This window comes from Halyomorpha halys, unplaced genomic scaffold, assembly GCF_000696795.3.
Source record: "Halyomorpha halys isolate HHAL.00 unplaced genomic scaffold, Hhal_1.1 Scaffold331.1, whole genome shotgun sequence".
Taxonomy (NCBI): Eukaryota; Metazoa; Arthropoda; class Insecta; order Hemiptera; family Pentatomidae; genus Halyomorpha; species Halyomorpha halys.
Genome location: NW_027116263.1, coordinates 417,797 through 431,572, shown reverse-complemented (window position 1 = coordinate 431,572; position 13,776 = coordinate 417,797). Strand labels below are relative to the sequence as shown.

Below are 13,776 nucleotides of genomic sequence, written 5' to 3'. Positions count from 1 at the left end.
GACCAGGACCAAAAGACTGCCTTACATCATGCAGCTCAAGAAGGATACTCTGCAGCGGTAAAAAAATTACTTGATACAGGGGCAGCAGTAGATTTGAAAGATCAGGACCAGAAGACTGCCCTACATTATGCTGCAGGAAGAGGGCATACTGCAGTAGTAATAGATCTCCTTAATGCTGGGCCAGTGGTAGATACGAAAGACCAGGACCAGAAGACTGCCTTACATTATGCTGCACAAGGAGGATACTCTGCAGTGTTAACAAAACTACTTGATGCCAGAGCAGCAGTAGATTTGAAAGATCAGAACCAGAAGACTGCCTTACATTATGCTGCAGAGAGAGGACGTACGGCAGTAGTTATAGCACTGCTTGATACAGGAGCAGCAGTCGATATGCAAGACCAGGATCAGAAAACTGCCTTACATTATGCTGCACAAGGAGGATACTCTGCAGTAGTAACAAAGCTACTGGTTACCAGAGCAGCAGTAGATTTGAAAGATCAGAACCAGAGGACTGCCTTACATTATGCTGCAGAGAGAGGACATACAGCTGTAGTTATAGCTCTACTTGATACAGGGGCAGCAGTCGATATGCAAGACCAGGACCAGAAGACTGCCTTACATTATGCTGCACAAGGAGGATACTCTGCAGTGGTAACAAAGCTACTGGTTGCCAGGGCAGCAGTAAATGTAAAAGATAACGACCAGAATACCACCCTACATTATGCTGCAGAGGGAGGACATACTGCAGTAGTGATAGCTCTACTTGAATCAGGAGCCGAAGTTGGCTTGAAAGATCAGAGCCAGAAAACAGCCTTACACCGTGCAGCAGAGGGTGGACACACTGCTGTAGTGATAGCACTGCTTGATGGCGGGGCAATCGGGCAATGCAAGTCTTCTGTACATCATACACTAGAGGGTAGACTCACTGCAGTGACAACTGCGCTACTTGATGTAGCAGATATAGTGGATATGAAAGATCAGAATCAGAAGACTGCTTTACATCATGCAGCGGAGCAAGGGCACTCTTCAGTTGTGACAGCACTGCTAAATTTCGGAGCAGCAGTAGATATGAAAGGTCATTGGCAGTACACTGCGTTACATCATGCAGCAGAGAGAGGGCACACTGACGTGGTAATTGTGCTGCTTCATGCCGGAGCAGCAGTGGATATGAAAGATCAGTATCAGTGGACTGCATTACATCGTGCAGCACAGGGTGGACATATTTCAGTGGTGTTAGAACTACTCAAAGCTGGAGTGTCAATTGATATGAAAAATCAGAACCAGTTCACTGCTTTACACCTTGCAGCAGAGGATGGACACACTTGTGTGGTCACAGCACTGCTTGAAGCTGGGGCCGAGGTGAATATGAAACATCAGAGCCAGTGGACTGCCTTGCATCGTGCAGCAGCGGAAGGACACACTTCAGTAGTGATCGCACTACTTGGTTCTGGGGCTGTGGTAGATATGAAAGATCAGTACCAGTGGACAGCGTTACATTGTGCAGCAGAAGGAGGGCACCCCGGAGTGGTGGTAGCACTGCTTGATGCTGGAGCAGCAGTAGATATGAAGGACCAGAACCACTGGACTGCCTTGCAATGTGCGGCACGTGGAGGACACACAGCAGTAGTGGCAATACTACTTGATGCTGGAGCAGAAGTGAATTCAAAAGACATGAACCAGAACACTGTTTTACATCATCCAGCTGAGGTTGGGCACACTGCAGTTGTACGATTGCTGTTGGACCATGGGGCAGACCCAGAAGCTAAGACGGATACTGGACTCACACCACTAATGGCAGCATCTTCTGGTGGCCACATTGCTGTGGTTCAGCTGCTTCTTGACCACAGTGCTCAAATTAATGCTAGGGACGTTGATGGACTGACTGCCTTAGGCTATGCCAATAATTACAACCACACTGCTGTAGCACATTTCCTGAGATCCAGGGGCGGTGTACAATGATTTTAACTGCTTGGTTCTTTTTCTTTTTCATTTAGGCAGGTTTATTTCATCAGAACTAATGTGCAGGTTTATTTCATGTGAACTAATATTTTTATCTGTATTTGAATGTATTCATATTGTTATTCCCTTGTAGATAATTTTTGAGGTTTTTGCTTAAGATTGTGAGTAGTATATGTTTATATTTCTACTTTGTATTTTAATTTTACTCTATGCTTGTTAAAAAGGGGAAAAAAAGAAAGATGTATTGGGTGAACATAGAAAATAAAATTAGATACATAGGATAAATAATGGGGGGGGGGAATTAAAGAATAATAAGGAAATAAAGTATTAAAAAAAATATTGGAAGATTGAATGACCGTCTGTAATATATGATAGGAGGATAATCCGGGTGCAGGAAAAAAACTCAACAACTAATTAACTATTTAATGTGAGCCAACATTTCACCACACATTGCTGGGGTTCATCAGGGCTAAAAAAAAATATTGTACCGCTACAAGCCATGAAGGGTCAGGGGTGCAGTACTTTGTAAGGAAGTACTGTTACTAGACCAACGGCTGTGCAAGGAGGTGAATTGATCAGAATCTCGCTCAACTGCCATATTTTTACCCAATAAAGGATAGCCAAAAAAATAAAATAAATAGATTTATAGTCAATTGATTTACATTAAATAGTTAATTATTATTTGAGTTTTTTTTTCCCCGGATGGTCCATCTTCTTTTTATATAAAAAAAAATCATGTATTACTACTATATATTATGAATTTAATATAATATACCTATACATTATAACAATTAAAAATAAAAAAATTGACTAGATTTAAGTATGATGTGTATTTAGCAACCCAATAAAGTTGGTGGGCAGCACAATAAATTCATGTATCCTTTCCATGAATCTGATACAACTACACTACTTGGATGTATTCTTCTTTTGATTACTTATGATGATGTGGATTATGATCTGTCCTCAACTAATTCCTAAAAACATTAATTTATTTCTTGTCTAATCCCTCCGAAAATCCATTGTTGAGAAAGGAAACATCCTACATTATACTTTCTTTTCATAAACAAACTTTCATCTATTTCCACAAATTTACCATCTCCTCCAATACAAGTTTGATTTTTTTTTCAATTCAAGGAGAAAAAAAAACAGTTATTTCACTCCAATTGATTATTAACATGAAAACTATGTACAATTATTGGTCAAAATCAATGAGTTTGCCAAGTATAGGTAGAGGAAATAAAAAATGCTGGCTGTTTTAAATCATTTAAAAAATTAATTTTTCATTCTGATTTTTAAAACCACCAACACTAGAAAACCTAAGAGAACATCATTTAATGTAGAGTAAATTCTCTAAAATATGAGCTCTGATAGAACTATTTATGTGCAATAGTTCCCGAGAAGCAGTATTTTAGAAAGGCAACTTTTCATAAAAAATCGGTAGGAATTGAATATTGAATTTACTCAGAAAAATCTATATCTCAGAAACAATGCGATGTACAGATGTTTAATGATTCCTGAGATAGTTTTCCCAATATTAATTAAAAAACTAGTTTTTTAGTTATTTTGTAATGAAATTTTTTTTTTAATCAATCTCGGAACTATTGAATGTAAATAGCTCACATTTTAACAAATTTACTCTACTTTAAATAATGTTCTTTTAGATTTTCTAGTGTTATCGGTAGTTTTTAAGATATAGAGCTCCGAATGAAAAATTAATTTTCTTTAACATTGTGAAACAGCTGTCATTTTTTATCCCCAACTATATTTGGCAGACTAATTATTATACATAGTTTTCACTAAAGTAATCAAAAGTAAAGTCTTTATCTCCAATATAATGTACCCCACTAAATCAAGGCATTATAGTAAATTATAATTATTTATATATTTCCTGACAATTCGGGTGTAAAGCTTATGTGCCAACTTCAAGTTTCTAAGATTAAGTCTGAGGTCTTCGGTACCTTCCACCTTCCTTTATGCTTTTTAAACTTAATCCATTGGAAGATTAGACTTATGAGTCACAATTACTTTTAGATTCAATTCAAAACCAAGATTTTTTTCTGCAATGAAGTCAACAGATTGTTATCACTTGGGATTGCTGCATCAGTGATTTAGAACATATGATTCCTTTTGTGAATAACCAAAATGTCAGGACATTTATGCAATGCCCTATGGATCATAAGGTTTTGCCTGTACTTTGATAATATTTTGGCCATATAAGTATGCCTCACCAGGTAGTCTGTCTCTGCTGCCAATGTTTCGCACCCATTCGACACATACTGGATAGATTCATGTGTCTTAGTGCAAAGACGATATTTATTTATTTCCAGGTTCTCTTTTAGAGTATGCTCTAGTTGCAACAACTTGATTATGAATAGATATCAAATACATTCCAGTCTCGCCAAAGAGTTGCCCTTTCCTTAACCATTCAACTGGTATCAAAATCAGATTCATCGAATTGATGATAAAATCTCTTATGAAGTTCTTTTTCCTTAAATAGATTCTTAAGTGGTCCTGTCATTCATTATATCCTGGATCATAGGATCAAGGGCAGTGTAACCTTCATCCATTTATTTCATCATGACATAATAGAATCAAAACATCAGGACTAATATATGAAGTTCCATGTTTGAATTTTTCAGCTTTATGCTAAGGTGAAAACAAGCAATTGTTGGGTGTGAGAATGTATCAGCACTGTAATGACATAAAAATAATAATAATAATAAGGATAAGAACCCAAATAAAACAGCATTGGTGCAACATGCATCCCAAAATAAACATAGTTTTGATTTTGATACCACAAAGATTTTACACAGAGAAAATAATACTTTCAAAAGAAAAATACTTACAGGTAATAATTGTAGGAAGATAGTACGGGTGGTGGTCAATAAAAGTATCAAAACAGTGTTCGACTGAAATGGGTCGTCCGCAATGTTTCAATCTGACAGCCCTGCAAAGTGTGGCAAAACATCGGTTAACAATAGTTTTCTTTTACTATTTTGATAGCTTTATTGACCACCATCCAGACTACCTTTCTACAATCTACTTCATATGGGCAACTATCTTCTTTCAATAAAAATACTTAAAGCTATTTATCAGAAAACATTAATTATACAATATTTTAAAATAAATAATTTAATTTCTATCCATTTTAGTCTCAACACATTTTACTACAGTAACGCTTCACATGTAACAATGTATTTAAAGTTTTAAAAACATTAATGAATTCCGCTGAAAAGAATAGCCTGTATGGAGTTAAGAGTTTTTAAATCATATAATTCCAAAATTGTATTAAGATTGTCCCTGAGCATGGCCAGAACGTCGGACTTATAAGAAAAATAAAATGTGTTGAGACTAAAAATAGATAGAAATTAAATTATTTATTTTAAAAAATTTACCAGTCTCAAGAAAGTGTTTAAGATTATAAATTAATTAATTGTACAGTTAATATAAGTCAGACACGAAAAATTTAAACCATCATTATGCAGAGGTCTTATGTAAAATTAATTTAAAATGAATATAGTTGAATTTTAGGTAATTATTTGTAATAACTAAATTTTATAGGAATTTTAATAATGAAATAGACAAAAATGTGATGTTCAATAAAATGATAATATACCCCCATCTGGTTGTTGAAGTAGGTTATATTATTTATTTTTTACTTATGTATCCAATCAAGTATTTCTTCTAACCAACTTTTTATTATATTTTCCTTTAAATCTATGAATTAATTTTGTTTTGGTAAAATGTACTTATTTGTTTGTTTTACTGTAAACTGATCTACTGCTGTGACTAGTATTTCTCTGGTTTGATCTCACATCGCTGTCTAATAGTGAATTTGTTTAGCGGGTCACTGGGGAGGATCTGAAAGGGGGAATTCAGGAGAGTGAATATGTCGATTGAATGAAATAAAAATTGTGAAATAGAAGGGGGAAGAAAAAAGGAATAAATTGAAATATTTTTAATTAGTGTATAGACTGGAATTGATTGCAAAAGAAAACTGGGGAAAAAAAAAAATGTTTCTCTTTCTATTTTATTATATCATGTAAAAATATGTAATATATATATGTCCGATCACGGATTGATAAGTATGCTGTGTAATGTAGCAACCCAATGTGTTTTGGCCAGCATGAATGAATAAAGTATTTCTCTCTCTTGTTATGATAGTTAATGATAGTAAAATACAAAAATTGTGAAGAATAGAACTTATTATTAAATGTTATAATGAAATGGCAAGTATATTAAAACTTAACAGTATTGCAAATTTAATACCAAAGAAATATATTTTCCTTTATTGGCTGTGTTTTTTAGGTTTATTTTGACTTTGGCATAATAGCCTGCACATTTTAATAAATCAATGTGAGACTGTATTAGTGGCTAAAATTAATATTGTCCTTCATGATAACCCTTCCAGTTTCGAACAAGATAATAAAAATATATATAAAATAAAATAGTCTTATATGTAATCTTATTGTTTATGGCATGAATTTTCAATATATATAATTCCACGGCCACCTTCGTTCCTCAGCAAGTAGAGCCTAGCTATTGATGCTTTTGAATTTTAGCATACATCATCATCGTGGGCATCAGGCCTTTCTTGAAGATGCTACAAGTGGCATTGTCCATGTGTTTATAAGATTAATTTTATTTTTACCTGCCAGAGCACTTTTAAGAATATGGTGGAACCTTTTATTAAACTTACGAGTTATTTTACTAAATTTGAAGGAGATGATCAGGTGTACAGTCAAAAAGGAACATAAATAGTTAAGCACTGTTTATTTGCCAACATTTTGCCCCACTTTGCAGGGATAAAAAAATATACAACATACAAAATATAATATATACAACAGATACAATATACAAAACATGAATATGATACATAATCATTTATATTTAGAATATTTCAATAAGTACCTATTTCGTGTCTATCCTAATAGTCATTATTAATTTCATATATCAACAAAAATATTGACATATCGGACCTCAATGTTTTTAATCTTTGAAAGAATCTAAAGTTGGAATAGTGAAAGCAAAATATTGATGTTGGTATCTTTATAAATATTGATACTTCAAATTAGAAAGTCATCTGCCAATAAAATATATCAGTTAAGCTTCCTCGCTGTTTGCTTATATATATTTTTTTTTCCTGTGAAAATTACATTTATAATTATAATTACATGTATAATCGACAGGGTACGCTCCCAACAGAGTGACGCTAGAAGGCGGATCTATTCATTTACACTTCCAAGGCAGCGACGCCAGAAGGCGGATCTATTCCTTTCATAGGCATGGCATCCAGTATATCATAATTGACAGTTGAGAGTTTCTGCCACACCATGTATGCCAGAAATGGTTAGGGAAGGAGGTTAAAAAAAGTTATGTTGTTGATATTAATTGTTTGAATAATTAATACTTAATTGTCAGTCACTTTTTCGTAGTTAACATTAAATATTCTAAAAACTAATTTTTACTTTTTTTAAGATAAAAAACTTTCTCCAACAATTATTTATCTGTTATCAAACTTGTTACCTTCAAGGGGCGTGGCCCAGTTCCCACTTCTTAGCATCATTTTTACTAAGGAGAGTAGGATTATGGCACTTCCCTGTTTCTATTAGGTAGGTAATATTACAAGCTTAATGACTTGCCATTTGAGAATAACATCTCCAGGGAAAACTGTAGATGAAATATTTCTCTCTCCAGAAAGGAGTTTTTCACATGGGTAAGAGAACGTAGTTTATGCAAATTGATGCTAAACTCATGTTACAACAATCCTCAACTTTCCACCAAATTCGCTCCAAAACGGAAGATTCAGTTTTGAAATATAGATGTGAATGAGTGAACCTGTAAGCATGTGTGAGGTCATATGATCCGGATGGAAGATAACAGAGACCCACTAAAAACCATGGACAAGATCCCCGGTGGAAGAAGACCACCGACTGTCGCAGAAGACGAGCAAACAAGTTGACATCACGCTACCCCACCCCTGGACCTCAGGTAGTCTACTACAGCTCTATGGTTGTTTTCCTTAGCACACTTAAAGGCAGTCATCCCACAAGCAGTCCTAGCATTAACTTCAGCACCACAGTCGACAAGAAGCTGCACCACATCTAAGCTACCATTAGAGGAAGCCACCATTAGTGGTGTCCAGCCATTATTATCTTTCTTAATGGCTACATCAGCCCCATACTTTAATAAAGTTGACACCATTTCATAGTTCCCTCCATGTGCTGCCCAATGTAAGGCAGTGTCTTGGTTTTTATTTTTTAAATTCACCATTGATCCGGCTTCAAGGAGCTCAGTAACTACATCATTGTATCCTCCTTGGGCTGCATGGTGTAAAGCAATCCAACCCTCACAATCTTGGATATTAACCATTGCCCCAGCATCAACGAGCACCTTCACCACTCCAGTGTGTCCTTCCATTGCTGCATAATGTAAGGAAGTCTTCAGGAACAAATTTGTCATATCCAATACTGCTCCTGCATCAATCAGGCTTTTAACCACCTGGACGTGTCCACTGCGAGCCTCACGATGTAATATTCCATCACCATAGCAGTCCCTCATAACTAAGTCAGCACTTTCCACTAGTAATTGAAGGACTTCTAACTTATTACTAGCAAGGAAGAGTGGAGTGTCACCTTTAATATCTAAATCATCCACTCGAGCTCCAACATCCAACAGAGTGGTCACTAACTCAATGCAACCTAATTCAGCAGCATAATGAAGTGCGGTCCGACCTACATTATCTTTTATCTTAGGTTCAGCTCTATACAGCAATAACAAACTTACGATATCCGGCTTGTTATTTCTCGTAGCCATCATCAAAGGAGTGCTGCCTGTGTCATCCCCAATGTTCACATCCACACCCATCCTGAGCAGCATTCTCACAACCGAGATATTACAAGCAACATGCAATGGTGTGAGGCCGTTATCATTTTTTACATTTGCTGGTATTTTCCGATCTTTCAGTAGTTTAAGAATTTTAATATTGCCTGAGCGAGCTACAGAATGGACTAAGGAGTCTCCATCTTTCAACCTGAGATCAAATAGCACACTTAAATCCGCTCCTTTTTCTAATAATAACTCAACACCCCGGAGATTACCCACTTTAACAGCTAAAACTAAGGGTGTTTCGCCTCTCTGATTCTTTCCATTAATATTCATTCCACCTTCCAAAAGGGCTTCCAGTGCTTCATTATTAAATCCAGCAGCAGCAATATGGAGGTAGGTCTCTCCTACGGCCAAATGCTTGTTGAAGTTAGCACCAGCCATTAACAGAGCCTTAACAGATGATGCACAATTACATCTAACTGCTTCCTCAAGGGGAGTGGCATTACTAGAATTTACAGCTTCTAGGTCTGCATGGAGTATAGAAAGGGCTGCAATGGAAGCACTGCTGCCGGCCCGTGCAGCCAAATGAAGAAAGCTGTCCCCGCACTGAGTTAACCCACACACATCAGCTCCTTCACTCTCCAATTCGAAAATATCTCTCGGATTGTTGTTAGTGACAGCATCTTCAAGTTGAGTTGCCAAAGCACAGCGACCTTCCTGAAACATAAATATCCTAATGCTGGTAAAGTTTGAACTTCATATTCATTATATCAATATGTTGGCCTTCTATCGGAATAGAATTAATTAACCTCCTAAAAACAGCTTTTATCAAGTATCCTGAATATGAAACTAACATTGTTATAAAGGTTGTAAATATATTATGAATTGATTTTTTTTTAATACTTTATTTGGGTCATCGAGGATGCTGAATATTAAAGTTAAAATATTATTAAACATTTCAAATTAATACATTAGAATGAGCTAGTGAAAGTTATTTATAATTTTTAAACTATTTGATTTCAACAATTATAACAATAAAAAAAAGACCAAATTACTAAATATAAAAGTAACAAAAGAAATGTAAAAGTAACTTTTTTTGGTATTCCCTATTCAATCAGAATATTACACAGGCCAATAGTATTGTAAGCCTTTTGGAAATCTTTATAAAGCTGATGAACTACCCCAAAACAGTAAATTTTCTAAAATATGAGCCCCAATAAAGCCATTTAAAAATGAAATAAAATTTGCTTTTTAAAAAGCAGTATTTCATAAAAAATGCACTGAAAAATCAGTTGTAGTGAATTGATATTAAGAAATATATACCTCGAAAAACATTCCCGTAGAAATGTCTATTAACACTCAAATTAAAGCGAATTTAATGTACTATAAAGTAGTTTATTACATTTATCTTCAACTGTTCAGACAAAAATTTTGACTGATGAAAAAATATGTCTCAGAAACCATGAGGCATACAGCTGTGTATATCAGCACTCATACAATGTTGTGGTACAAATTCTATGCAGAATTTAGAGCTGTTTAATGTCTGACAGATGTTTCACTAGGATGCACTTGTTACTTATTTTATTTTTTATTCAATACAAGATCAGCCTACATGGTTGCTATAAAAGTTTAATTTTATTTTGTTTAATAATTGATCATGGGAGGAGGGGGTATGGTATAGTCTAATCCAAAAGACACCCCTAAATATCTACAACACTATATATATTTAACAATTGTGAATAATAACAACAAATTATAAATATATATATAAACATTTTAATCTGAAGTTTCTTAAAGATGAAATAATAAATGAGTAATTTTTATATAACGTGTATTACTAAACCATATTGGTCTAAAGACTATCCTATCAAAGTGTAGTTGATCCTGAAAAAAATCTGAGGAGAGACTTTATAGTGCTTTTTTAACAAATAATAATAAAAAATGTGTATACTTGGTATAAGATAGTTACAAGAAATAGATGTTTTAAAATCAAATATTAAATGTTAAATAATTGAAACATATACCTCCGACAAAGCTCTAAGATAGACGCCTTCGATCCTATACTTAGTAGCTAGAGAAGTCATTATCGCCATCACATGAGTCGGCAACTTCAGGGTACCATTAGCTACCAGATGGGTGAGAAGTTCCATTGCATTTTCAATGTCGTTTCGAGGGAAAGAGAAATCCTCCAAAAGCCAGACTCTATAATGCCTGGAACGCAGCATCTCGACTTGGTGGCAGATGTCAGCCAGCATTACAGAAAACATTACGTCCCCTTCCACTAAAGAGTGTAACAGAGCAAGCAGGAGACATTGTGGTGTGCTGAGTTCCATGTCATCGATGGTCGAAGGTCTGTAGATGTTGGCTTCCGCTCCATAAGTGGCGCTGGACAACAACTTGCTGGAGTGGACACCATGGCAAAGAGTGGTGATTCTCTTCATTGGCCGAGTAGACGTCATCTCTTCAAACTGCCAACAATAAATTAATGATAGAATCATGAACATAAAAATGAAAAGAAAAAAATGTTCATATATTCTGAAAACTGTAAAAACAGATATCTTTTAAATCCTGTAGATTAATAATGGCTGATGAAGAAGTACGTGATCCACGGAAGCAGTGTAATTATGATATGCTGATTCGCATATCAAAAAGTGAGAACTATTGTGGTTTTACATTTTTTTATGTACTTTCAAATGTCCTCTTTTACATCTCTTTCTAAATGAAAGGAAGAATGTGACCAATTTACACACAATCTCAAGTCAGTATACTATATCACAAAATTCATATATCAACTTAAAAATATTATTATGAAATGAGAAATTATTCATGGCTCTAGCTGACATAAACATACTACCCAAGCTCATATGCCTTATGTTAAATACGTACACTGTGGAACTGAGGGCCAAGATCAGAGAGTTTTGTTTCGAGAAAGTATGAAGATAAGGAAGCACTGGGAAAAACCAGTGTGTGATTATGGTAATCAGGCATCAATCATCAGCTAAATCAGCTGGTACAGCTTCTTATAACGTTAACATGCAGGGATCTGTTTCCTAATGAAAGTGTAATACCAGTCCACTAATACAAGTACTAATACTTTTGATTTCATGATGGAAATGACTATTAGTGATATTATAGGAATTAAAAAGTATGTTAGCACCGTACATCAGCGATAAAACAGCAAAATTATAAAACAAAGTACAATCAACAAGACAAATAGTATTAGTTTGTACTTTATTATGAAACAGGGCCTGGATATTGTGGGCAGCTTGGTGTAAAACAAATACAGTGACTGATAACAATAATAATATAATGGGGGAAAAGAGGAGAGGAAACCAGGAACAAGTGAGGTGGAAGATAGATGATGTGATGAAGCCATTGGAGATTTTATTATCTTGTAAAGATTCAATGGAGATAAGTGTAGAATTATATAAATATATATATAATTTTATTGAATTTTTATGAGTTTGAGACTTGTTTCCTCTGCTCTTCCCCCTCCCCATTATTCCATTATATATATATATAGTGGGAGTGGGTAGCTCAATGTTAAGGCACTGTACTAACTCCAAGGGTTCGAATCCGGCTGTGGCAGGTAATTATTTTCTGGTGTCAGTCCTGTGGGTTCAGGAGCCCTAGTGGGTCCACTTAGCATCATAAAGTGGGTATCTTTAATTGCGTTAAGGACTGTTAAGAATAATAATTACTAAGAAAAAAGTAGAGTATAGTTTTTACATCTTTTATATCAGAATTTATTAACAACGATGCTCTATGTAAATAACATTATTTTAGTATTATGTAGAGAATTAATTATTTTTTTTTGCACTTTTTGTATTAGGGTTTATTAACAATGATGTTTTATATAAATAACTTAATTTTTAGTAATTTGTAGAAAACTAATTATTTTTTAATTATAGTTAAATCATGTCTCTAAGCTTTTTATATTAACAATATGACCTGAAATTTTCAAATATCTTTTATTTTTTTTCAAATTACTTGTATCTACCAGGGCTACATGAGTGTGTATACTGTTTTGAATTAATTCCTGAAGTTTTTGCATCTTTTGTATGGTATTGGTTAGGCAAAAGTTTGGTCTGAAGTGACTTAAGAACTTTCAACTGACCCTTGAACAAACTTCAAATACTTTTTTGAACTCACCATCGAATGAAATTTGGTTCATAATTTGTTCTCATATAGGCTTAGAGAATCATCAGGTTTTATTAAATTAAGTACACCAGTTATAAAATTATAGCTTTATCAAGCTTTCAGATATTGTCAACAGTAGGTTTTTTTAAACGTAACTCCACTTCTAATTGAGGTAGAAATATAGGAGGGGAGCCATTTTGTTGTTATTTATATTACTTATTACATGGCATACATCATGCTATATGTTGTTAAAAAATTACTGAAAATAGGTGATTTTTCTCCTTAAACGATACACAAAGTTTGAAGATGGGAGGATAATGTGTTTAATTAATTAATAAATAAATTCTAAAAAAGTGGGTTTTAAACAAAATTTTAACTTTTGTTAGATATAATTTTTCTTAGAACATGCAAATTTTATACAAAGGTGCCTAATAAAATAACCAAAAAACTAAACATAAAGATGATATGTTATTAGTTGGCCATAGATTGATATGAAGAGATGGTCGGGGATGCGGTCAGCAAAGATAAAAAAATAAACAAAACTTATAAATTTGTGCCAACGTTTCAACCTGAATTTCAGGCCTTCATCAGGGTTAGGCAAAAGTTCTGTTTCAAGTCAAAGTCACTATAGACGAAACTTTCGCCAAACAAAAACAGACAAAAAAGATGGAAAAATTCTCGTCTGGAATTAATTCGTAACAGTATGCCAAATTCATGCAACACATGTAGATACAAGTAATGTTTTTATAAAAAAAGGTATTTGAAAGTTTCAGGTCATATTGTCACTACAAAAAACTTAAGAGACAATTCATATTCAAAATTATAAATTTTCCTTGTGACATTATAATA

At 34.3% G+C, this 13,776-nt stretch overlaps 2 protein-coding genes across 2 annotated transcripts in view; one reads left to right on the top strand and one right to left on the bottom strand.

The window, feature by feature from the left end:
• The window catches only part of LOC106681364 (serine/threonine-protein phosphatase 6 regulatory ankyrin repeat subunit A), a 10,798-nt gene extending 5,350 nt beyond the window's left edge, over positions 1-5,448 (top strand). Inside the window, exon 5 of the mRNA XM_067053079.1 lies at positions 7-5,448. Coding sequence (XP_066909180.1) covers positions 7-1,959 — 1,953 coding nt within the window. The 3' untranslated portion in view covers positions 1,960-5,448. The remainder of the gene's footprint in view (positions 1-6) is intronic.
• A 1,267-nt stretch (positions 5,449-6,715) lies between these two features.
• LOC106681360 (putative ankyrin repeat protein RF_0381) overlaps positions 6,716-13,776 on the bottom strand; it is an 8,622-nt gene continuing 1,561 nt past the window's right edge. Inside the window, exons 2-3 of the mRNA XM_014421636.2 lie at positions 10,812-11,255; positions 6,716-9,504 (exon numbers count right to left, since the gene is read on the bottom strand). Coding sequence (XP_014277122.1) covers positions 7,924-9,504; positions 10,812-11,246 — 2,016 coding nt within the window. The 5' untranslated portion in view covers positions 11,247-11,255 and the 3' untranslated portion in view covers positions 6,716-7,923. The remainder of the gene's footprint in view (positions 9,505-10,811; positions 11,256-13,776) is intronic.